Below are 22,443 nucleotides of genomic sequence, written 5' to 3' on the forward strand. Positions count from 1 at the left end.
AAAGTGAGTATACCATTTTGCATTCCTAACAGCAATGAAGTAGAGTTCCTGTAGCTCCAACCACTCTAATAGTTATCTCATTGTTGTTCTAATTTGTAACTCCCTAATAAAATAAGATGTGGAGTATCTTTGTTTCTTCCTTTCTTTTTAAAAAATGAAACATCATCTTACTTGTGGACATTGGACAAACTATGGTTATTCAAACTGGCACATTTGGCAGGTATTTTTTTTTTTCCCAAAAATGAAAGAAGTGTGGCTGTTCCTTGAAGGGAAACAATAGATAGTATTTGTTGCCAATGAATAAATTTGAACTTTCAGATGAAAATTAGAATTTTGGAAAACTTGTATCTGCTACTGTGACCTTGGCAGCTTCCCAACATTTAAGAGATTCTGCATTTAGAAGAGCAGCATAACTCACCAAACCAATGTTTTCCAAATGACTATATGCATGATTTTGTAAAAGGTCCAAAGTGGGAGATATACCAATGATTTCAATGTGGCAGAGCATGAAGTTCATTGAGATGGTTTCAGATTCTACATTTTAAAAAATATTTTATTTATTTATTTAACAGAGAGAGACAGAGAGATCACAAGTAGGCAGAGAGGCAGGCAGATAGAGGGGGAAGCAGGCTCCCCGCTGAGCAGAGAGCCTAATGTGAGGCTCGATCCCAAGACCCTAAGATCATGACCTGAGCTGAAGGCAGAGGTTTAACCCACTGAGCCACCCAGGTGCCCCTCAGATTTTACATTTGACTAACCTGTAAAAAACTACCACTTTTAAGTTTAGGTGTGTTATCAAACAAGGATACCCACAATTACCTAAATGTTACCTAAAATGTTACCTAAGTGTTACCTAAAAACGTTATCAAAATGCTTTTCCCAGGGGTGCCTGGGTGGCACAGTTGTTAAGCATCTGCCTTCTGTTCAGGTCAGGATCCTAGAGTCCTGGGATCCCAGAGTCCCTGCTCAGCAGGAAGCCTGCTTCTCCCTCTCCCACTGACCCTGCTTGTGTTCCCTTTCTCACTGCGTCTCTCTCTGTCAAAAAAAATTAATTAATTAATTAAATCTTTAAAAAAAAATGCTTTCCTTTTTCCAACTAAGTATCTGTGAGGCCAGATTTCCTTCACATACTTCAATCAGCAGCAGATCAAATGCAGAAGGAGATATGAGAATCCAGCTGTTTCCAATTAACCCAGACATTAGATTTGCATATGAAACAATATAGTACTACTTGTGCAATTTTTTGTGGAAATCAAACTTTTGCATGTAAGTTATTTATGTAAACGTTTTATTTGTAAACATGGCTTATTACTTTTTTTAAAAAGTGACTCAATACGTATTTTAAACATTTCTCAGTATAAATTTCCAGTACGGTAAATGTGGAAGAATATAACCCACATAAATAAACGCTCTTTAGGGCTCTCAGTAATGTGTAGCAGTGTAAAAGTGTCCTGACACCAAGAAAATGCGAGTACTGCTTTTCTAGGATGCCTTTCTGTGATCCTGCTGGCCAATCCCATGGCAGAAAATTAGATATTTTAAGTGCTATTCAAGACTTACCTCTAGGAATCCTCCCTGATCGAGCACGCTCTACGCGCTGCCCCTATTCTACATCTTCTAAATATACATCTACATCAACATCTGCAGCTGTGTCGTTCCGGTTTCCCCAGCTCATTTCAAACCTCTGGTTCTTGGCAGGTACTGGAAGAGAGAATAAAGCAACTCGCACCCTCTCTCTATGCCGGGACAGCCCTTCAGGTGCGTCCTCAACTCGGAGGTCAACATCTTGGGGGAAAAGTGACATTTGCACCCGCATGCTCACGTCAGGGAGCACCGCAGGAACCCTACAACCTGGACAGACCTAATGGGGGCGTGGGAGGTGGGCCAGGAAAGTTGTCAGGACTCTGAGACTTGTTAGGGCTGAAAGCGCCAAGGGCTTTGGGACGCTTCATGGTAAGACTGGTCTAGCGGCTGAAGATGGGCGTCTGGGGGGAATCCTGGCTCCTCCTCCGTCACCCAGTCAGGCGATACCAGCCGGAACTCCCTCTCCCCCCGCCCCAAGGCTCCTCGCTCCGCCCTTTGCCGCCAAGCAGGGAGCAAGCGACGCCGGCGAGAGATGTTCACGACAGTCCCATTTGGCGCTTTCCGGCCGGCCGCACGCGTGCTGATGTGTCGGGGAGGCGGGGCTTAGGGAAGTCGTTCCTCCCGTCGCTACCTGCTCGTCTGTCTGCGCTTTGGCTGTCTTGCCTCCGCGGAGCCATGGCGGTGTCTGTCCGGTCCGCGCGGGTCCAGCCGGACTCACGTAGGCTCAGAGTCCTCCCATGCGGCTGAGGGAGAGAGGGGCTCTGTCTCAGAGGGGTGGGATGGTAGGACTGCCCTGAGGGACCCCGGAAAAGGGATCTGTGTTTGGAAGGGGCTTGTAGAGAGAGATTGCAGTATGCGGCTTTGGGGTGATGGTGACACTCGGGGCGCTTTGCGGTTAGGGGGCCTATAGTCTGAGAGAGGTTGTGGGACATTGGGAGATCCAGAAGGATCTGGCACTGCGAGGGTGTTTCTAGTAGTCAGAAATCAATGGGAGGACCCTGTAGGGAGAAACCCTGGGGCTGTATGGGCTGTGGTTTCTGTGTTTTGGGGAGGAGCCGGTTTTAAAGCACTTCCGTCCCCACACCTGCAGATACACTTTTCTGTTTGCTTGCAGATAAAGTACAGAAAGACAAGGCTGGACAGTCTTCAGGGCCGAGCCAGGGCAGCGGAATGGGGAAACTCTTGGGGTTTGAGTGCACAGATGTTTCCAGCTGGGGAAGGCTGGTGACCCTGCTGAATCGACCAACGGATCCTGCCAGCCTGGCTGTCTTCCGTTTTCTCTTTGGTAAATGCGGTTTCTGGAACGACTAGTGTGATGATGGGTGGGAGAATAACCATCGTCCCTTGCGCACGTCTTGGTTACTTACTAGTGACTTGCGTCCCTTTTCTTCAGAGCTGAAAATACTGATTTCCTGGAAGAGATCTTTGTGGAGTTTAGGATCAAATCCACCTTTGTCTCCTCTGATTAGGGATTGAAGGGCAGAAATGCTTTGATCTGAGGCCATAGGAAATACAGAGGCAGATGACCAGAGACGCATCTTGCTTATGGCATGAAGTTGCCCAGTAACTATACTCAGGACCAGACCTCAGAGAAATAGCAGGGTGACAGGGCTGACATTTTGCCTGTGACTCCTTAATCCAGAGTTTCCTTACTCATAGGCCACAGCATGTATGTATGCTTGGAATGGGTTACAAATGTGCTAAGATATTAATTCTCTTAGCACAGTCTCAACTAGTGGCAATTGTGCTCTCTGGCGGACATTTGGCAATGACTGTAGACATTTTTATTTGTCACAACTTGGGGGGAAGGGGAATAGGTAGCTACTGGTATTTACTTAGGAGCCAGCGATGCTGTGGAGTGACCAGTGGTGCACAGGATAGCCCCTCCCAACAAATAATTAACCAGCCCAAAATGTGAGTAGTCCTGAGGTTGAGAAACCCTGCCTTAACTGGAACTGGCCTCCTGACCTGAGTAGCCCCTTCTGTTTGTTCTATGTGGTAAGCCAAATACTGTTTTCTGGGTGTGCTAAGAAGTGAAAAAAGTTAATACGCACCATCCTAGAACACTTTTTATGGCCTCGGAGGACAGAAGTTAATAACTTAAGGTTACCTGAACAGCTTTTATAGCATTTTGTACACTTATTTGATCCTCATTGTAACCCTGTAAAATTCTTTTTAAAGGTTTTTATTTATTTGAGAGAGAGACAGAAAGAGGCAGCGCACACAAGCAGGGGGAGGGGCAGAGGGAGAAGCAGGTTTCCTGCTGAGCAGAGAGCCTGATGCAGGGCTCCATCTCAGGACTCTGGGATCATGACCTGAGCCAAAGGCAGATGCTTAGCCAGCTGAGCCATCCAGGCGCCTCCTGTAACCCTGTAAGATATTATGAGTCCCTTTCTCAAATAGGGAAGGAGGAATTGGCTCAGGGAGGTGCAGTGGCTATCTGAGATCACATAGCTGGCATAATGCCTAGCACAGAGCAGACACTCAGTAATTATTATTGAATAATGAATAAATAAATGAATGACTTCATTTGTTGAATGAATGAATAAATGGCAGAGCCAGGGTTAGGTAAAAAGTCTGACCCTGGAGCTGGGCGCTGTATTCCACTGCTTCCTTTGCTGAGGCCTAAGGGTGCCTCCTCCACTGCCTTCCCAGGGCTGATGATGGTGTTGGACATTCCCCAAGAGCGGGGGCTCAGCTCCCTGGACCGAAGATACCTGGATGGGCTGGATGTGTGCCGCTTCCCCTTGCTGAACGCCCTGCAGCCACTACCACTTGACTGGATGTATCTTGTCTATACCATCATGTTTCTGGGTGAGGGAAAGTATGGGAGAGATGGGAGTATTGACTAGCCTCCCCAAACCACAGAAATACAAAGCATGCCGGCGAATGACCAAAGTCTTGGGTTTATTATTTCACTTCTGCTGTGACTCCTAATTTCATCCCGCTCCCTGTGTGTCACCTGAGCTGTTACCCCCTGAGTCTTTTTAAAATGCTAAAATAATATTTGGTTTTTCATTTGGCTTTGCGATTATAAAATGTCCAGTGACTTTTCTTAATCCCACCCACAGCCTGTCCTGGGGGAGCTGGGCCTCTGGTGACCCTTTGACCTCTTGATCCTCTCCCCCACAAATCCCAGGGGCACTGGGCATGATGCTGGGCCTGTGCTACCGGATAAGCTGTGTGTTATTCCTGCTGCCATACTGGTATGTGTTTCTCCTGGACAAGACGTCATGGAACAACCACTCCTATCTGTATGGTTTGTTGGCCTTTCAGCTGACATTCGTGGATGCAAACCGCTACTGGTATGATTCTAGGGGAAAGGGGAAAAGGGTTGGCTGGGTCAGGATGGTTACGAGTGGTAGAGGTCTGGTGAGGTCCTAGAATTTGCCCCAGCAAGCATATTTTCAACCATGCTTTGCCAAGTGTGGTTACAGGGTCACACTTTGGTCCAGATGAATTTGGGAAGGGGAGGGGTCAGTGAGGTTGGGGCACGTGGGATGACAAAAAGCAAAATGGCTCCATTCCCACCCCTTCACTCTTTCCATATCTCCCCAGGTGCCTTGATCTATCCACTTCCTGTAATCCACTTAGAAGAAGAGAAGACTAAAGCCAGACATAGATGTTTTCAGATACTTCAAGGGTGGTCATGTGGAAGAGGGAACAAACTTTCTCTGTGTGAGCCCAGAGGGGCAGAGTTAGAGCCAAGAGTAGAAGTTGCTGTGAGGCAGAGTCATGTCAGAAGGAGAGGGCCCACCAGGGCTGCTCAGCAGTGCTGTCCTGGGAGGAGGTAACCCTCCCCCACCTCTGGCTTAGGTGACCATCTCTCAGGGGAGGTGGTGAAGGGATTTGGAGACAGGGTGGCAGGGTAGATGACCTCTAGGGATTCTCCCCATTAAGCAAATAGGAGATGCCAGTAAGATGGGTATAGGGGAAAAAATCTCAGACAATGCCTTTGTTAGTGACATATCAGCCATTATACCTAGACATACCCCTTTGTAAACCTTAAAACTCATTCAGATGCACAGGTCTGATCATATAAAATTAAGAGACAGTTTTGACAGAATGTTCATGAAAAGTTCCATTAGGCACAGTACTAAACACTACATTTTTCCTCATTACAGTGCCATGAGGCTTTTAACCCCAAGTGTAAGCTGCCCCTTCCCAACCTCTGTGCTCATTCATTGTCTTCTTGAAACCTGCTTTGCTTCCGTCTCCCCAGAATACATCTTGTTTTAATAACTTGGGTTTATTGCTTCTCTCCCAAGGTACCCTCCAGCACTAGTTCCTGACATCTAGGTCTCTGAGATGTCAGTTTGGTTTGGATATTGAGATTTTTTTTTCTTAAATGTACTATATAGTTACATACACCTTTAACTTTTCAAACACTCCCTCAAATTCATTCTTTTTCAAATTCAGTCATATTATAAAGCATTGTTAATTCTTTTCCTGATTTGGTCCATTAAGACAGACTAGTTTACTCACTAATTAATGGTAGCCACTGAACGATGTGTTCTAATGCACTAGTAGTATTGCTATTATGATTGAAAATAATCACTGTTAAATTTGCTCCTATACTTCTAAAGAGCCTCAGAAGATCCCAGAGGACCAGAGAGAAGAGGGGAGATAGCCTGGGATAGATAATTACACTTAAAAAGAAAGGTGGAAATGTGCAGGATTAAGAAGCTCTCCTTAACCTTACTACTCTTGGTGTAGGTCTGTGGACGGCCTGCTGAATGCCCGCAAGCGGAATGCCCACGTGCCCCTTTGGAACTATGCTGTGCTGCGTGGCCAGGTATAGGATTTTAGGAAAGGGGGGTGGTGTTCTTCCACAGCCATTGTCAGCATGACCATCCTGCTACCAGGCGGCGCTGTACTCTGCCTCCCTGGAGCTTCCCTTTTTTTTCCCTTTTGCTGGAAAACAAGGCTGACTCTTGAGTTTCCAGTCCCCTAGTCTCTGGGTTCTCTTACCTCATCGTGGAAAGCACAGAGCTTTGTCCCTGCTAGCTGAGCGTCCTTACGAGAGATCTAGGCCTCACGACTCCCCTTGGGACCCAATACCGTGCCTGGCATTGGTAGAATGTCCATACGAGTGAAGATCTCAGATGAGTAAATGGAGTGAATGTAATCTTCTTTAGGGCCTGAACTCAGATCAGAACTTAGGTCATTTTAGACCTGCAGAAGAGCAGGTTCTTTTTTATTTGAACCTTCGCTTTGCATTTTGCGCTTGCAGATCTTCATTGTGTACTTCATCGCGGGTGTGAAAAAGCTGGACGCAGACTGGGTGGAAGGCTACTCCATGGAATATCTGTCCCGGCATTGGCTCTTCAGTCCCTTCAAGTGAGTGGCAGGCAGAGCAGGCGTCTCCTTGCGGCAGTGGTGCGCAGCGGGTGACTTGTCTCCCTTGGGGCTGTAGGAATGGCTGCTGTTCCTGCTTTGCCTGAATTTGCCACGTGCTTTCCTCTGTCCGCTCATCTTTCTCTTCAGCAGAAGGCAAAGTCAGTGATACCAAAACATCTAGGTCTTACCTGCCCCTGGGAGACGTATGGTAGGGGCAAGAACAAAGGGAAAAAACGAAAAAATGAAAGAATCAGAATAAGGTGACCTGGTGCATGAGTCTGAGCTCCCAGCTCACCAGGATTGCTCGGCCAGTGGACTTAGAAGATGGACAGTCCCTGACCTGACAAAACCATTGTTGCCACCTCTTAGAAAACTCTCAATTTTTCCCTTCCTCCTGTTTTTTCTTTCCTCGCTTTTTACTGTGTTCTTTTTCCTCTTGCCTGTTATTTCCCAGTTTCAAACCTTTGATTTTATTTTGTTAGTCAGGCATTCACCTTTTATAGTTTCTTCTCCTTTAGATCCTCTTGAAGAATCTACCACCCCCACCGCTCCCCACCACCACCGGATGCGCTCACTCCTCCATCAGATTTGCCCTAGGGAATCTGCCCTTGGTTAGCACATAGGGTACATTGAAAAAAATTTGAACACCTAAAAGGGGGTTGGAGGCTCTACCACAGGGTGTCTTTATGTAGAGTTCTACCCACCTGCTAGGGTACTTCCTTTGGCAAGGACGGGGTGAACAGAAGCACATTTGCTGTGAATGTGCTGTAAACGCTGGCTTCTCCAGTGCGCTGGTGGCTGACCTCTGTCTCCGGTGTCTGCAGACTAGTATTGTCCGAGGAGATGACCAGTCTACTGGTGGTGCACTGGTGCGGACTGCTGCTCGACCTCTCAGCTGGTTTCCTGCTCTTTTTTGATGCCTCGAGGTCCATCGGCCTCCTCTTCGTGTCCTACTTCCACTGCATGAATTCCCAGCTTTTCAGCATTGGTCAGTACCTGTGGTCTGGTAGGAGGTGGGAAGCCACCGGTGTGTGGGGAGCAGGAGACGGCGATGGCCAGGGGAGCTACACTGAGTCAGATGCAGTCACTGACATGGCAGTAAATGGGAGGAAAGGACTGGGGCCTCTGGGCTCAGCTCGTATGTTGCAGAGTAAGGCATCTCGGGGGAAATAAGAGTGCTTGAGTTACGAGCTGCTTTCATCACAGGTGGAATACCGGGGAGAGGCTTCCGAAAGGAGAGGGCTAGAGGGGAACCCATGTTCCCCCCCAGCCAAACTCCTGAAACACTTATTGCTTCCCTCCTTTTCTAGGTATGTTCCCCTACGTCATGCTGGCCAGCAGCCCTCTCTTCTGCTCCCCTGAGTGGCCCCGGAAGCTGGTATCTCGCTTCCCCGAAAGGCTGCAGGAACTACTGCCCCTCAAGGCTACCCCGCAACCCAGTGTGTCCTGCGTGTATAAGAGGAGCCGGGCCAAAGGTGGCCAAAAGCCAGGGCTGCGCCATCGGCTGGGTGCTGCCTTCACGCTGTTCTACCTCCTGGAGCAGCTTTTCCTGCCCTACTCCCATTTCCTCACCCAGGTATGTGCGACCTGGGGGCTAGCTAGGAGGTGGCAGGGAGCACGGTATTAGGGAAAGTGTGGGGCTGGTTTTGCAGCCCCTGTGTTGGTTGAGGATGGGGTTAATAGGAGGACAGCTGACTGACCGCCTCTGCCCTGCCTTCTCAGGGCTATAACAACTGGACAAATGGGCTGTATGGCTACTCCTGGGACATGATGGTCCACTCACGCTCCCACCAGCACGTGAAGATCACCTACCGTGACGGCCGCACCGGCGAGCTGGGCTACCTTAACCCTGGGGTGAGACACCTGATGTTGATGACCTCCAGTTCTTCAAGAGCTCCCTAGAGCATCAGGGTCTGATTTGGTCCTAAACATAATTGTAAAGTAAAACAATCTGGGTCCGTTCTGCCCTTTTCTCAGGAGCCAGGTTGACCCTTCTTTTGTTGAAATTAAAATTGGGCAGTGCCATTCACTTCTTTGAATTGAAATAAGGTTTAGGAAAGGTAAGTAGTAAAAAGCCCAGCAACGAAAAATTCTCCTCCAAAGACAAGTTCGGGTTTCCCCCCCCCTGGTCGAAACAGGTAATAGGCAGAGATCTCTTAGTGCTGTTGGTGGGGCATGACCTGTCTGGGAGGTTGATAACGACGAGGTGGGACTAATGTGGGGGTTTGGGGCAGGTATTCACACAGAGCCGGCGATGGAAGGATCACGCAGACATGCTGAAGCAATATGCCACTTGCCTGAGCCACCTGCTTCCCAAGTACAATGTCACTGATCCCCAGATCTACTTTGATATTTGGGTCTCCATCAATGACCGCTTCCAGCAGAGGTGGGCAAGGGGAGCAGAGAAGGGGAAAAATGAAGTTTCACTCCTTTTGCCGAGATGAATAGCCCATGTTCCCCAGTGTTGTCTTGCTTGAAAAGCTGTCCTCTGGTGCATGTCCCTGTTCACCTGGTTGTGGGCATAGCTGATTGCCTCCAGCAGGGGGCACCATCAACCAGAAGAAAAGGTAACTTTTTTTTTTTAAGAAGCTGTTAAGGCAATTCTCCTCAGGTGGCCACTAACCCCTTATTCTTCCCCCATGCTCCAGAATCTCTTGCCTCTTCTCTCTCTGCCCCAGAATGGCACTAACATGCTGACATAAGCCATTTCTTCTATTTGGGAACAGTGATGAAAGGAATAGAACCAGAAATTCCGGTGGGTTGGGGGCTGTGGTCTCCTTAGAATGTGGTTTTCTTTCCTAAGGATTTTTGACCCTCGTGTGGACATCGTGCAGGCTGCCTGGTCCCCCTTCCAACGTACACCTTGGCTGCAGCCACTGCTGATGGACCTGTCTCCCTGGAGGACCAAGTTACAGGAAATCAAGAGCAGCCTGGACAACTACACTGAGGTGGTCTTCATTGCAGATTTCCCAGGTAAGGAGGAAAGCAAAGAAAGCTTTGCTGTCTTTCCCTGTGGCTTCCTTGGCCAGGGACACTGCATGTGGTAGAAGGGGGAGGAGCATTCTTGCTGGGAGGAATGTTCTTGAAACCTGAGGGGTGCTAGTGGTAAACGTGTGATGTCTCTGTTCTGGCTGGGAGTGATTTCATCTTCCATAGGATGGGATGGGGAACTCTGTTGCCCCTGGCAGGGCTGCACCTGGAGAATTTTGTGAGTGAAGACCTGGGCAACACTAGCATTCAGCTGCTGCAGGGGGAGGTGACTGTCGAGCTGGTGGCAGAACAGAAGAATCAGACTCTTCAGGAGGGAGAAAAAATGCAGGTATTTTGCTGGAATTAACAATGGCGGAAAAGTTTAGATGAGTGGAGTTAATTTATCAGAGACTTAAAAGTTCAGGCTCCCCAAAAAAGCCTCTTTGCTTTTGATGAGGCTGTGGATAGCCTCATCCAGGATTCTAGAAGTTAGTTCCTTTGGACTCCAAAATGCAATGAGAAGAAAGTGCCTGGGTAAGGAACTGGGGTGGATTGGGGTACAGTGGGTAATGCACAAAGCACATAGGCTGCCGAGGGAAAGGTTAGGAAGTGAAATAATCCATTTCCTCCCCCTTGTCAGTTGCCTGCTGGTGAGTACCATAAGGTGTATACGATATCATCCAGTCCTTCCTGCTACATGTACATCTACGTCAATACTACAGAGCTGGCATTGGAGCAAGACCTGGCGTATCTGCAAGAATTAAAGGAGAAGGTAGAGAATGGAACTGGTGAGTATATGAAGATTTGGGCTGAGAAAGCACCTGGTTATGAGAAATCAGGGCTGTGAATGAGGATATAGCCATTAAAGAATGAACTTGAAGCTTCTGACTGGTGAGAGTTCTAAAGGACTAATCTCAGTGATTTCTCTTTTTGCCATCTTCTCGGCAGAAACAGGGCCTCTGCCTCCAGAGCTGCAGCCTCTGCTGGAAGGGGAAGTACAAGGGGGCCCTGAGCCAACACCACTCGTTCAGACCTTTCTTAGACGCCAGCGAAGGCTCCAAGAACTTGAACGCCGGAGAAATACCCCTTTCCATGAGCGGTTCTTGCGCTTCTTGCTGCGGAAGCTCTATATCTTTCGCCGCAGGTAAGTTTTCCACAACAGTACTGGTCAATGTCATCAGATGGTTGTGAGTTGGGTAACTTCTCTGGGGAAGCAGTAATGGCAGGGTGTGTGTGGGGGGGTGGTACTTTCCCAGGAAAGGACAGTTTAGTGCTAAGTATCTTTTTCTTTCTCCATTCTTTCCTTGACTTAATGGAAGAGTCAGTGACCTGTGTCTGGTGGTCTGCTGTCTTGTCCTGCCTCAGCTTATCACCAGACTCTGGAATCCTTTACCAGACCATATAAAGAGTGGGGTGCCCTTCCAGCTGGGATGGGTGGGTCACTGGGGGATATTTTCACTTATGCCTGAATGAGAGAAGGTAGGACCAGCTAGCCCTAAGGGCTTTGGCAGGAATTCCTATGTAGAAACAGTTTAGACTGGGTGAACTTTTTCCTCTTTTTCAGCTTCCTGATGACTTGTATCTCACTTCGAAATCTGGTACTAGGCCGCCCTTCCCTGGAGCAGCTGGCCCAAGAGGTGACTTACGCAAACTTGCGACCCTTTGAGCCAGTGGGAGAGTCGAGTCATTCAAACACAGATTCTTCAAATTCTAATCCTCCTGAGCCAAATTCTGACCATGTCCACTCAGAGTTCTGACTTGGGTACGGATGTGGAAGCAACCAGTCATAGGACCTTTAACCTGTATAGTGGGAATGTGAAGAAATTGATGTTTTATACATTTTTTTCCTTGTCTGTAGTTCTTTTAAATTCAGAGAGGATACCTTAGAGGAACCAAGGGAGTAAATCAAGGATAAACTTTATCATATCAAGGTTAAGGGGCTAAGAGGGGTTTAAAAGCAGTATGAAAATGCCCTTCTAGGATAAAGGGGTAAAAGTCAGGTTTAACGACTGGCTTCTTGGGGAAAGAGATTTAATGTACCATGATGACCTGTTTTCAAGTACTTGTTATATGCTAGGCACTGTGTGAAGTATTGTGCCTGTGTTACTATATTTAGTTCTCACTGGCTATTAGCCCCATTTTACAGTTGGGAAAAGTGAGGCTTAGAGACAGTATTAATTTGCTCAAAGACAACACCTAGTAAGAGATGTATAGATGATTTGACTCTCATCTATTTGACTTAAGGTCCCATACCCTGCCTCTTGTAATTCGCAGAATCACTGACACTAATAATGAAATAATGCAGCTTCAAATTTGCCTTCTTAGTTACAGGTAAGATTAGGATAGTGATCAAGTTCTAAATGCGCAGAGTAATTTTTTCTTCTCTACAGTTGTGATTTCTTCATTGTTACTATTATGTATACAGCCAGTAGTTTTTTCCCTAGCAGCTATGAGAATAGTTAGAATAGGACAAAGTCAAACTAATAAGGAAATTTAGAAGATTGGTAGTAGGTCCCTTGAGCTCAGTGTATTTAGCATTATTTAAGCCTTCAGTGAGAAGAGAGTGATGTAAAGTAGGAATTAACCAAACTTGGTTATGGATTAGGGTATGTTTGCAGTTATTCTGTAGGTCTGGATGTATGGGGTGATTGAGGAAGCACCTCAATTCCTTGAGAACTCAAAAACCTGGCACTGGGCTAGGAAGTAAGAATGCACAGAGAAAAAGGGGGGGGGGGGGGAAGAAAGCTCCTGCTCTGGATGCTCTTGGTCTCATAGCAAAGACCAGCAGTGAATTAGCAGTCCCAGCAACTTCGATAAAGGATGACATCTCTATTTTCAGGCTTCTCTTCCCATGCCCACCCCACCCCCGCCTCCTCAGTCAGTGGTTCTTTCCTCTGCAGCTGCCTTCTCACCGTACACACTTGGGATAACTGTGTCCACCTCATGGTTTCCAATGATGCTGCTTATTAGCTTTTTTTCCTGTGCTCTCCACCTGTACATCTAATTCGCTCCACCTGGGTATCCAACAAAGCTTTCAAACTTTGTCCTAAACAGAACTTTACATTCATCCCCAGCTCAGACCTGCTTCTCCTTTATGAGTGGCAGTTGCCTTTTTTTTTTTTTGGCCAAGCCATCTGAATCCTCGGTCTTGAATCTTCCTCTTTTCTCATTTCTCAAATTCTAAGTTGTATCAGTTCTACCTCTTCTTCAGTCTGTTCATCTCCAGTACTTCTATATTCTTTCACCCTTAGACCAGAGTAGGTGCAGTTATGCAGATTAGGCCTGAATTAAAGGCATCCCACTGAAGTCTGATTCCTACAAGATATTGTGTGGGTTAAGCTAGCAGTAGCTGTTTCACAGGGTATCTTGATCACTTTGGTAAGAATAGTATGGGGAAACACTGGTTTTCAATAGTTTTGCAGATCTCAATGACACAGTATACCGTGGCACAATGTCCTTTGCTAGTAAGTTCAGCTATCTTCTGTTCCCCTGCACTACCCGCCTACCCTCCCCTCCCCATGCCTATTATTTGGTAAGAAAAGTAGTTCTTTTGGGGAAGGGACTCTTAAGAGTAGTTTTAATATAGGCAAGGATGCTATCCTGAAACTGTTAGTATACCACCTCTCTTTTTCCCAGTGAAAATGTTGGGGTGGGATGGAGTGGAAAGGTAGTCATCTTAATACTGTTTATGAGAAAGCTATTCAATGGAATAAATCTGAGTTCAGATTTCAGGAGGAATCAGGCCCTGTGCAGCCATTATAGGAATGGACTATCAATGTCCTTTTAGCCAGGCTTTAAAAGTATTCCATTTCATTCTACTCCCAGCATTTAGATCTTTTGTCCTTCGCCAGGTCATCCCTTCAAAACTTTGTACAAAGTCGATTTCCTTCTAACCCAAACATTTGACCTTTCCTTCCACACATGGCCTGCACCATCACCCCAGCTGACATCTTTGGTTCTTCTCCCTGGGCTGCTTATATTTTTTCACCTTTAGAATCTTTTCCCCCATTAGGCAGAAGACAGGTCCTTTACAAAGATCCTTCCCCAAGCTCCTTAAGGTCCAGTTTATCTTCTTAGCAAGTACGGAACCTAACCTTAATTTCCCTGGCACTGTCCCACCAGCGTATAGGCACCCAACTCTTCCCGAATCATTCCCCTTATCTGACCAGCATGGTGGTTTGTTTTGACAGCAATGTGTTGTTCATTCTCTAAAAAAAACTTTTTGAAACTTTGTAAGCACAGACTTAACTTTGGCTCCATAAAATTTTAAAGCCTCCAAATAGGTGTGACTAAGCATTCCTTGGGTCTCACTCACATTTACAGGTCAGCAGTAAAAAGTTGAACCATTTGATTTTCATACATGCTTGTGTAAACATGCCAAATAGCTGTCTGTACTTTTCGCTCTTAGGCTTAAAAAGGGATGGTTGTAGTTCTTGTGTAGACCTCTCTGTACACAAACTCAAAATAAAGGTTTTAGAAACTTACAGCATCTTCACTATAATTTTGTTAAAATTTAAATCACTTTAGCTAGCTTATAAAATGGGCTAGAACCTGGCCCCCTCACCACTGTTCAAAAATTTTGCCAATTGTGTCACGTACTGAACATCTAACTTGCAGCCTTTAACATCTGTTTATAATAAAGGGATTAATACTTAAGGCATATTTAACACTCTTTCACACTGGAAAGCTAAATAATGGGTTTAAGCTTAAGAGTAAACATTACCATTCCATGTTTTGTCCTTGATCTTGGACAATTTTAAAACATTCCTGGTGGTTGAGTGGCTGCTGCAGTAAGGACACATGGATCTTGGCCATTGTTATCAGCCAAAAAGGTAGCGTTAGACAAACAGATCAAATCTTGATGCTAGGAATTGGCTTTACAAACCTATTAAAATGCTTGTAGTCATGGTTGAAGGGGTGTGAGGTGATTTCCCTGAACCATGAGAAGGTTTACAATTATTCAGGGATAAATATTCTCAGATGATATTCATACCAAAACACTTTTAAAGAATAATGGACACAGTTAAGGTAGAACCTAGCATTTTATTTAGATCTTCATTAAACTGTTGGAATTGAGAACCAGACATACGTAATAAACCTCCAAAAATAGATCCTGAAAGGCACTTTCTGCTTAGGGCAAGCAGTCATGGAATAAGCATGTAAACAAGCTGGCTTCTCTGTACCACACCAGCCAAGTCAGCTTTCTCCATGGCCAGCCGCACCAGCTCTGCCCTCCCTTCTGTTAACACCAGCCAGACCCCCTGTAGGTCTAACCCAAGGTTTTTCTGTAGGACACCTTGGCCTACCTGGGAATGCTGGAAACATGTTGTTAAAGGAATCATGGTGTTGAGGAAAAAAAAAAAAAAATCTTTTAAAAGCTGCCATCTGAGGTGATGGCTTCTCTGTACTTACGCCATACCCCAGAATACAATAAATAAGCAATTAGAAAATGTTCAAGTATGAAGGGATTTCCTCCTCCCCGCCAAAAGCACTGCTCTCTGAAGGAAGCTGGTTTCTCTGTAGCTACACCAGCTGTTCAGAAAGCTCATTGGACCTGGTTTTGAAAATAAAACAAAGTTAAAACCCTGGGAGGAATTATTGTGCAGTGTGGAGTACTCAGTCTTTCTTATAAAGAAAAAAAAAAGTTATCTGGTACCAAAGTGTGCAACCTACAGACCCTCAGGTACTGCCCTGTGACTTCTCTGTATGACATCACAAGGGTGCCAAGTGCCTGTTTTTCTAGAGCTAGGAGTTGGTGGTTTGGCTAGTGCTGAAACCATGCATAGGGTTGGTTTACTAAATAAAAACCTTATTACGTACGTCCTCCAAAAGACAGCTGAAAAGTGGAGAGATTTTGATTTGGTGCTATTTAAGAGATGGCAATTAAGAGCATAAGCACCAGGGAGATGGTTTAATGGTAACTGCCTTTTTTTTTTTTTTTTTGTCAGGCTAGAGCTCCAACTGGAACTTGCGTTACATGCAAGAGTGATTGGATAGGGAACACTCCCTGACAAAGAGCTACATAATTAGAAATGGATCAAGTTATAGGAAGATAAGGGAAGGCTTCACATTCATAATAGAGCTCAAGACATTACAAATTCATGCTGACAGGGCTATGGCATTGCCAGACAGAGGCTATAATGGAACTACAAGTACTTTACGTGCACATTACAGGACATTTTCAGCATTTGGTGGGAAAGTCAATGCAATTAGGATTTTAGAAGGTTGGGTGATAGGGCACAAAGGTTCAATTTCAAAAAGCATTATTTACTACAGTGTTGTTGGTTTTTTTCTAGGCAGTTACATGGATCACCTATGCTCACTAAATTCATTATAATGGTGAACAAAACACCTAGGGACAGAATAGCAAGCCCAACTTACAGTCCCCCACACAAGCTAAAATTCATGTCATTGACTAGGAGTGACTGCAACTGATCAGGAGCTGAAAGAGGACAGGAAAATTTAGGAAGAAGGGCCCTTTCCCTCAGAGCTTGAAGGCTTCTCTGTAGCCTACGCCAACAAGTCTGGGGAAAAAAGGCTAACACTTTCAATATTTAAGCTTTTTGGGCACTTCCCATGGGAAGCTGTCCCTACCAAAGTGGCCATAGGCTGCAGTCCTCTGATAAATTGGCTTCTTCAGATCCAGATCCCTGGAATATACAAGTCCGTAACTTAATATGTAGCATTCAATTAAAATAAAGCAAAACAATCAGCAAGACTCATTTTCAAGAGTTCTGGCAAATGAGTTCAGTTCTCTGGGGTTTGCTAGGAAAAAAGTTTGTGGCAGAAGTGTTTGTTACTTCTCTGGTGTCCAAACTCCTCGCACAGTCCTTATTAGTAACTACAGTTCTTGTTTTTCCATCCTTGGCTCAACAAATATGAAAACTTGTCATTATTCTGAGAAATTGCAAGTATCAAAAGCTCTTCTGAGATCATGGCATACTTACCAAGGTCCCATGCCCACACCCTGTTTATTTTCTTAACCCACTGAGCCACCCAGGCGCCCCCACCTGTTTATTTTCTTTATAGCAGCCTTGAAGCCCACTTATCTGTACTAATTTCTTATAAGTAAAATAAACATCCTTAGATAACACAAGCACAAATCCCCATTATCAAATGTGGAAGACTTTCTAGGGTGGTTAGTCTAAGCCATGGAGCACTGTAGTTTTAGATTGTTCTTAACGTAAGCCTTTACTAAAGGCAATTTAAAGATAACGTCAACAGTTCTAGGACTTAAAACATTTCCCCACTTGAGGAATCTTCAGACCTTCACCTTGATTTGAATATATCTCAAATATATGTACATACACCCACACCCTCATTTTTAACTAGCAATAGGCTTTACCATCTTTACCTGACAATGACCCCAGGGCGGAGGTCAAAATTCTTCTTCACAATCTCTAATAGCTCTCTCTCACTCTTCTGAGAGGTGCCATAATGGAAAATGGAGATAGACAATGGATGAGAAACTCCAATAGCATAAGAGACCTAAAAGGATTCAAATGTCATAAGAGTCAGTGATTAAAAGACCCACACACTTATGTAATACACTGGTATTTAAAAAAGACAAATACTATGCTAAATGCCCTCCCACTTGCATGCCTTCTAATCACTCCAGTTACACACAAAAAAAATATACCTGAACAAGAACCCTTCTGCACAGACCTCCTTTAACAAGGGATTTTGCCACCCAACGAGCAGCATAAGCAGCTGAACGGTCCACCTTGGTATAATCTTTTCCTGAAAAGGCACCTCCTCCATGAGCTCCCCAACCGCCATAAGTGTCCACAATGATCTTACGGCCAGTCAAACCAGCATCACCCTGAAATTACAGGATTTAAGTCACTTTATGCTTAGTGCTTTCCAATAAATGGTTCTGTACCAGGTTTGTTAAACATCTATTCTGTATCACTCAGCAAATATCCTCAGAAGAGGCAAATGCAAAAAAAACCAAACTATACTGTAGCTAATAAAATGTGAAAGCACGTGGCTGTTTTCTAACTGCGCCCCCTGGCCCAAAAAAGGTGACAGTAGTCAAATTTGCAAGTCAACATAACAGAAAATTCAAAAAAGTTGAATTGTATATAAGGCCTTACCTGAGGCCCACCAATAACAAATCTGCCACTTGGCTGTAGATGATAGATTGTATCCTCATCAAGATATTTTGCAGGTACAACTGCTTTGATGACTTTCTCCTTTAGGGCATCCCTCATCTCATCAAGGCAAACCTCTTCATCGTGCTGAACAGATATAACAATTGTGTGGACTCTGATGGGAAGTACAGCACCTCGATCCTGCATGTACTGCACAGTCACCTTGAAGACAAAGCAGATGATCAGAACACCAGTTTACTAGATATAGAGCCAAGACAAACCTAAATTATAATACGAAGGATAAATACTAGTCTTTTTCCAGTTAGCTTTAAACAAGTTTACTGATGTTCTGTGAAATATGTGTAATCCAGCTTTGTAATCATCACTTACTTGAGTTTTAGAATCTGGGCGTAACCAAGGCAAAGTGCCATTGCGGCGTAGTTCAGCCAGTTTTGCATTGAGCTTGTGTGCTAAGACAATAGTTAAAGGCATACATTCCTCAGTTTCATCAGTGGCATAACCAAACATCAAACCCTAAAAAAGGAAAAAGTCAATGTCATCAATCCAAGCTTTGGAATTTAATGTTAGAAGAGATACAGATAGTCTACACCAAGGTACCTGGTCCCCTGCACCAATGTCTTCCTCGTTCCGGTCAAGATGAACACCTTGAGCAATATCTGGTGACTGTTGCTCCAAGGCTACCAGCACATTACAAGTCTTGTAGTCAAACCCTACAAACAAAACAAGGCCTTAAGGAAAAAAAAGGGGGGGGGGGGGCACAAAGAAATACCAATGCCTTCTATTTACAACAAGTGTCTGGAATTTTAAATACTACTAAATCAAACACAGGTATCCCCTCCTTTTCTAAAGTATTTCACACCTTTAACAAAGACCTACACCAGTACTTGTTTTCATTGACTGAAAAAAATCTGCAGAGGATTTCTGCTTTTACCAAAAAAGCTATGTACTAATGTAGGTCTACTATAAAAATGAAGCCTTTGCATCATTTTGGCTTCCAGGTTGCATAGGAATGTCCCATTTTTGGATAGCAGGGGGAAACTTGTACACCTAAAACTTGGAACTTTAAGAGAATTAAATAGGGCTGGAACAACACAGATAGTAAAACTGTACAACTGGGATTAATGGTTTAGCAGGAACACTCTAAAGACAGAACTAGAGAGTTGAAAACGTGGAAAAATGAGCTTAGAAATGCCAACTCATTAAAACACACCTTTGGAAGAATCATCATATCCAATGTGTTTAATGGCTTCACGAACCACTTTCTGGTAGTCAACAGCAGCTCTGGATGTAATCTCCCCAGCAAGAAGGATCATTCCAGTTTTTGCAACAGTTTCTAATAAAAGATAAATTCACACTCAAATGTCACTCTTATGAAGTAATTTTCACGGTGTTACCTTTTCTTCAGTTGGTAAGCAAGCAAGTGTTTAGAACCTACCACAAGCCACTTTGGCATCAGGGTCCTGCTGAAGGTGGGCATCAAGCACAGCATCGCTGATCTGGTCACAAATCTTATCTGTGGAAAAAAAGAATCCCGGCTCAATCTCTTTCTCTTATGGTCAATGGAAGTATGTTGTTCCTCCTTAAAAGTACTGCTGTACAGATCTTTGGGAGACCTTTCTTTTAAAATCTGGTAAATGGGCACCTGAATGGCTCAGTCGTTAAGCAGCTGCCTCCGGCTCGGGTTGTGACCCCAGGGTCCTGGGACAGAGCCCCACATCAGACTCTCTGCTCACTAGGAAGCCTGTTTCTCCCTCTCCCACTTCCCCGCCACTTTTGTCTGGGTGGCTCAGTGGGTTGGGCCTCTGCCTTCGGCTCGGGTCATGATCCCAGGGTCCTGGGATTGAGCCCTGCAGCAGGATCTCTGCTCAGCAGGGAGCCTGCTTCTTCCTCTCTCTCTCTGCCTGCCTCTCTGCCTACTTGTGGTCTCTGTCAAATGAATAAATAAAATCTTAAAAAAAAAATAGTAACAATAATAAAAATTGTGGTAAAACCTACAGAACATAAAATTTACCATTTAACCATTTTCAAGCATGGAATTCAGTAGAATTTCAAATATGGAGATCTTAATTGCTGTCTAATTATAAGTACTGCTTTACCAGAAACCATTTGCCTGAAGAATAAATGCTGGGTATAATGCTGCATATTACTTGAAAACTTGACACCAATCTTAATATAGCTGCACCACAAGCTCACCAATTCAGATCAGCCAGCAGAATGCCAGCATGTTTAATACATTTAAATTCACTGTGATACACGCAATTTACACCTTAGAAGGATTTCATCCCATCTCTAAAGTATTTCAGACATTTTGAAAAATTAAGTTCCCAGGCAAAACAATTTCCACTGTTAAACAGAACAGCCAGATAATTGGAATTAATCAAGTTAAGGCAGAAAGTTTATCTTCAAACTGAAAGGCAAAGCTGGGAAACATTTTGCTTTACCGTATTATTTCTCAAGGACAATTATACTGACATTTTACCCCCAAATTTAAAGTCTTCATTATAAATCTAACCGAGAAAGGTGAACTGTTTTCTTCCCTTGTTATCAATTTCTCCCTGATCCTAAAGAACACTAATCAGAGCAACAGAAAATGTCAAAGAGTTAGTAAAAGCACACTTCATGAACAGAAAGAATATCTGAATCTGCCAGAGGTGTAGTCCAGGAAAATGAGCTGAACAGGCTGGAAAATGTCCAAATGTATTCCGAATCCTTGTTTCTTCCCCACTTCATTGCCTATTAAGTGGGAAAACAGAAATACCTCCCCTAGAGATTCCAGGGGAATTGAATTTTCTACAATTATCTGGAACAATTAAAGCAGAATGTGTATGGCAGTCAAGTCAGAAGCTCAAGACTTAATTTACAAACTGCTTTATGCGCCTATACCTTAAGTGTCTAAATTAATAAAAGGTGAATCAAATACATGTGAAGTTCTCAACACTTGAGGGAAGGTGGGTAACCCACACCAGAACACAGGACCTTCCCTCATCAGGATCTTGGCGTCTGTCCTCTCCCACACCGCTAGGTTGCTTGTGGATTTCATCAGAGGCACAGCAGACTTAATAGACAGAAATGAATTCTTAAGACCATTAAGACTTTAGATAACTACGTCACTGTGGTCATCCCAAGAAAAGGCAGAACCGTACAGCAAAATAGTTATGTCCACTAGGTGATGTTTTCAGGCTGAGATTGGAAAGTTCCTTGAAACAGCTTCATTCGTTCACGTGTAAATTGATCTCCATAATGGCGGACTAGTGGACAAAGCCCACAGAAGCAAATGTTGGGCAAAACCTTACCTAAGGGTAAAGCACCCAAGACTTTAAAGGGAAATCCAACGCAATTGCAGCTTACCCTTAATTCACGTTTCCTATCCTTTTCAAACGTAGTCCAAATAAGGAAGGCCTCCCCCAACCTGCGCTATATTTAGTTGGAGACTGTCACCTTGAAGGCAAGGCCATATATTGCCGAAGAACACGTCCGTCGTCTTCTGGGGGCCGTAATAGCCCAAGGCAAGGAATTAACAGAGACGGCACACGTCCCGAGGCCCGGGTCCCCCACTCCGCACACACGAGCGCGCCGGGAGCCCGACGGCTCCCCCTCGCCCAGATGCCACATGCGGCAAACACGTGGTTGCGGCTGCAATGCGGGGCGCGCGCTCCCGAGGACCGGCCGCGAGCACTCAGCGCCGGTCGCCCACTCGAGGGCTTTCAGACGGCGGGGCGGAGATGAAGAAATAGTGCCCTCCCCGAGTGGAGCACAGCTGCCCCGGCCCCCGCCCTTCTCGTTTTCTGGAATCTTCCGCATGCCGAAGCGCGCGGCCGGATGGGAGGAGAGGAGAGGAAGGGGGAGGGGAGTGGCGGCCACGCGCTCGGCACCGGCGGCGCCACGAGGAAGGCGCGCGGCCGCCGCTCTTCCCACCGCCCGCCCGGCGAGGGCAACCAGCGTGGGCACCGCCGCTGGCGGGTCCCGGCCGGCCCTGCCTACGCCCCGCCCCTCACTTCGCTCCAGGGCCCGTCACCTCACCTGGGTGGCCTTCCCCCACAGACTCCGAGGTGAAGAGGAACGTGCCCTCCTCGATGAATGCCTCGTGAAAGCCGTTGAGCTGCCCGTTCATGTTGGTCTTCGTAGCGGTAAGTGTAAGTGGCGTTGAGGGAAAAGGGAGCGGCGAGGCGACGACTGCGAAATGCACAAGCAGAAGACAGCGTTCTACTCAGCTCGGGCGGGCGGCGCGGAGCGAACGAGGCGGCGGGCGATGCGGCCCAGTATTTATACACAGCGCCCGCGCGCGCCCGACCCGGGCCCCGCCCCTCGGCGCCGCGCGCCAATGCGCCACTCGCGCGGGGGTAGGCCGAAGGGGAGGTGCGCGGAAGGGGAGCCCGGGCTGAACCACTCTGCGGGGTAGGGGGAGCGAGCGGAGCTAACGCGCCCTTCCTGCGAA

At 45.7% G+C, this 22,443-nt stretch overlaps 2 protein-coding genes across 2 annotated transcripts; one reads left to right on the top strand and one right to left on the bottom strand.

Annotated features, from left to right (window-relative positions):
* The first annotated feature begins 1,977 nt into the window (after positions 1-1,977).
* GGCX (gamma-glutamyl carboxylase) lies at positions 1,978-14,378 on the top strand. The gene is made up of 15 exons (XM_045978942.1): positions 1,978-2,302; positions 2,699-2,869; positions 4,240-4,398; positions 4,724-4,889; positions 6,301-6,379; positions 6,818-6,924; positions 7,749-7,912; positions 8,235-8,500; positions 8,647-8,778; positions 9,159-9,310; positions 9,728-9,897; positions 10,113-10,243; positions 10,535-10,682; positions 10,843-11,038; positions 11,459-14,378. Exons 1-15 carry the CDS (start codon positions 1,978-1,980, stop codon positions 11,649-11,651), a joined length of 2,559 nt encoding a protein of 852 aa, XP_045834898.1. The 3' UTR covers positions 11,652-14,378.
* Positions 14,379-14,917: 539 nt separating this feature from the next.
* On the bottom strand, positions 14,918-22,239 carry MAT2A (methionine adenosyltransferase 2A). The gene is made up of 9 exons (XM_045978950.1): positions 22,029-22,239; positions 19,444-19,521; positions 19,219-19,341; positions 18,606-18,718; positions 18,378-18,521; positions 17,991-18,209; positions 17,534-17,716; positions 17,249-17,382; positions 14,918-16,544 (listed from the first exon to the last, which is right to left on the bottom strand). The coding sequence occupies exons 1-9, from the start codon at positions 22,117-22,119 to the stop codon at positions 16,442-16,444; spliced, it is 1,188 nt and encodes a 395-aa protein (XP_045834906.1). The 5' UTR covers positions 22,120-22,239; the 3' UTR covers positions 14,918-16,441.
* Positions 22,240-22,443: the final 204 nt, after the last annotated feature.

This window comes from Meles meles, chromosome 15, assembly GCF_922984935.1.
Source record: "Meles meles chromosome 15, mMelMel3.1 paternal haplotype, whole genome shotgun sequence".
Lineage (NCBI taxonomy): Eukaryota > Metazoa > Chordata > Mammalia > Carnivora > Mustelidae > Meles > Meles meles.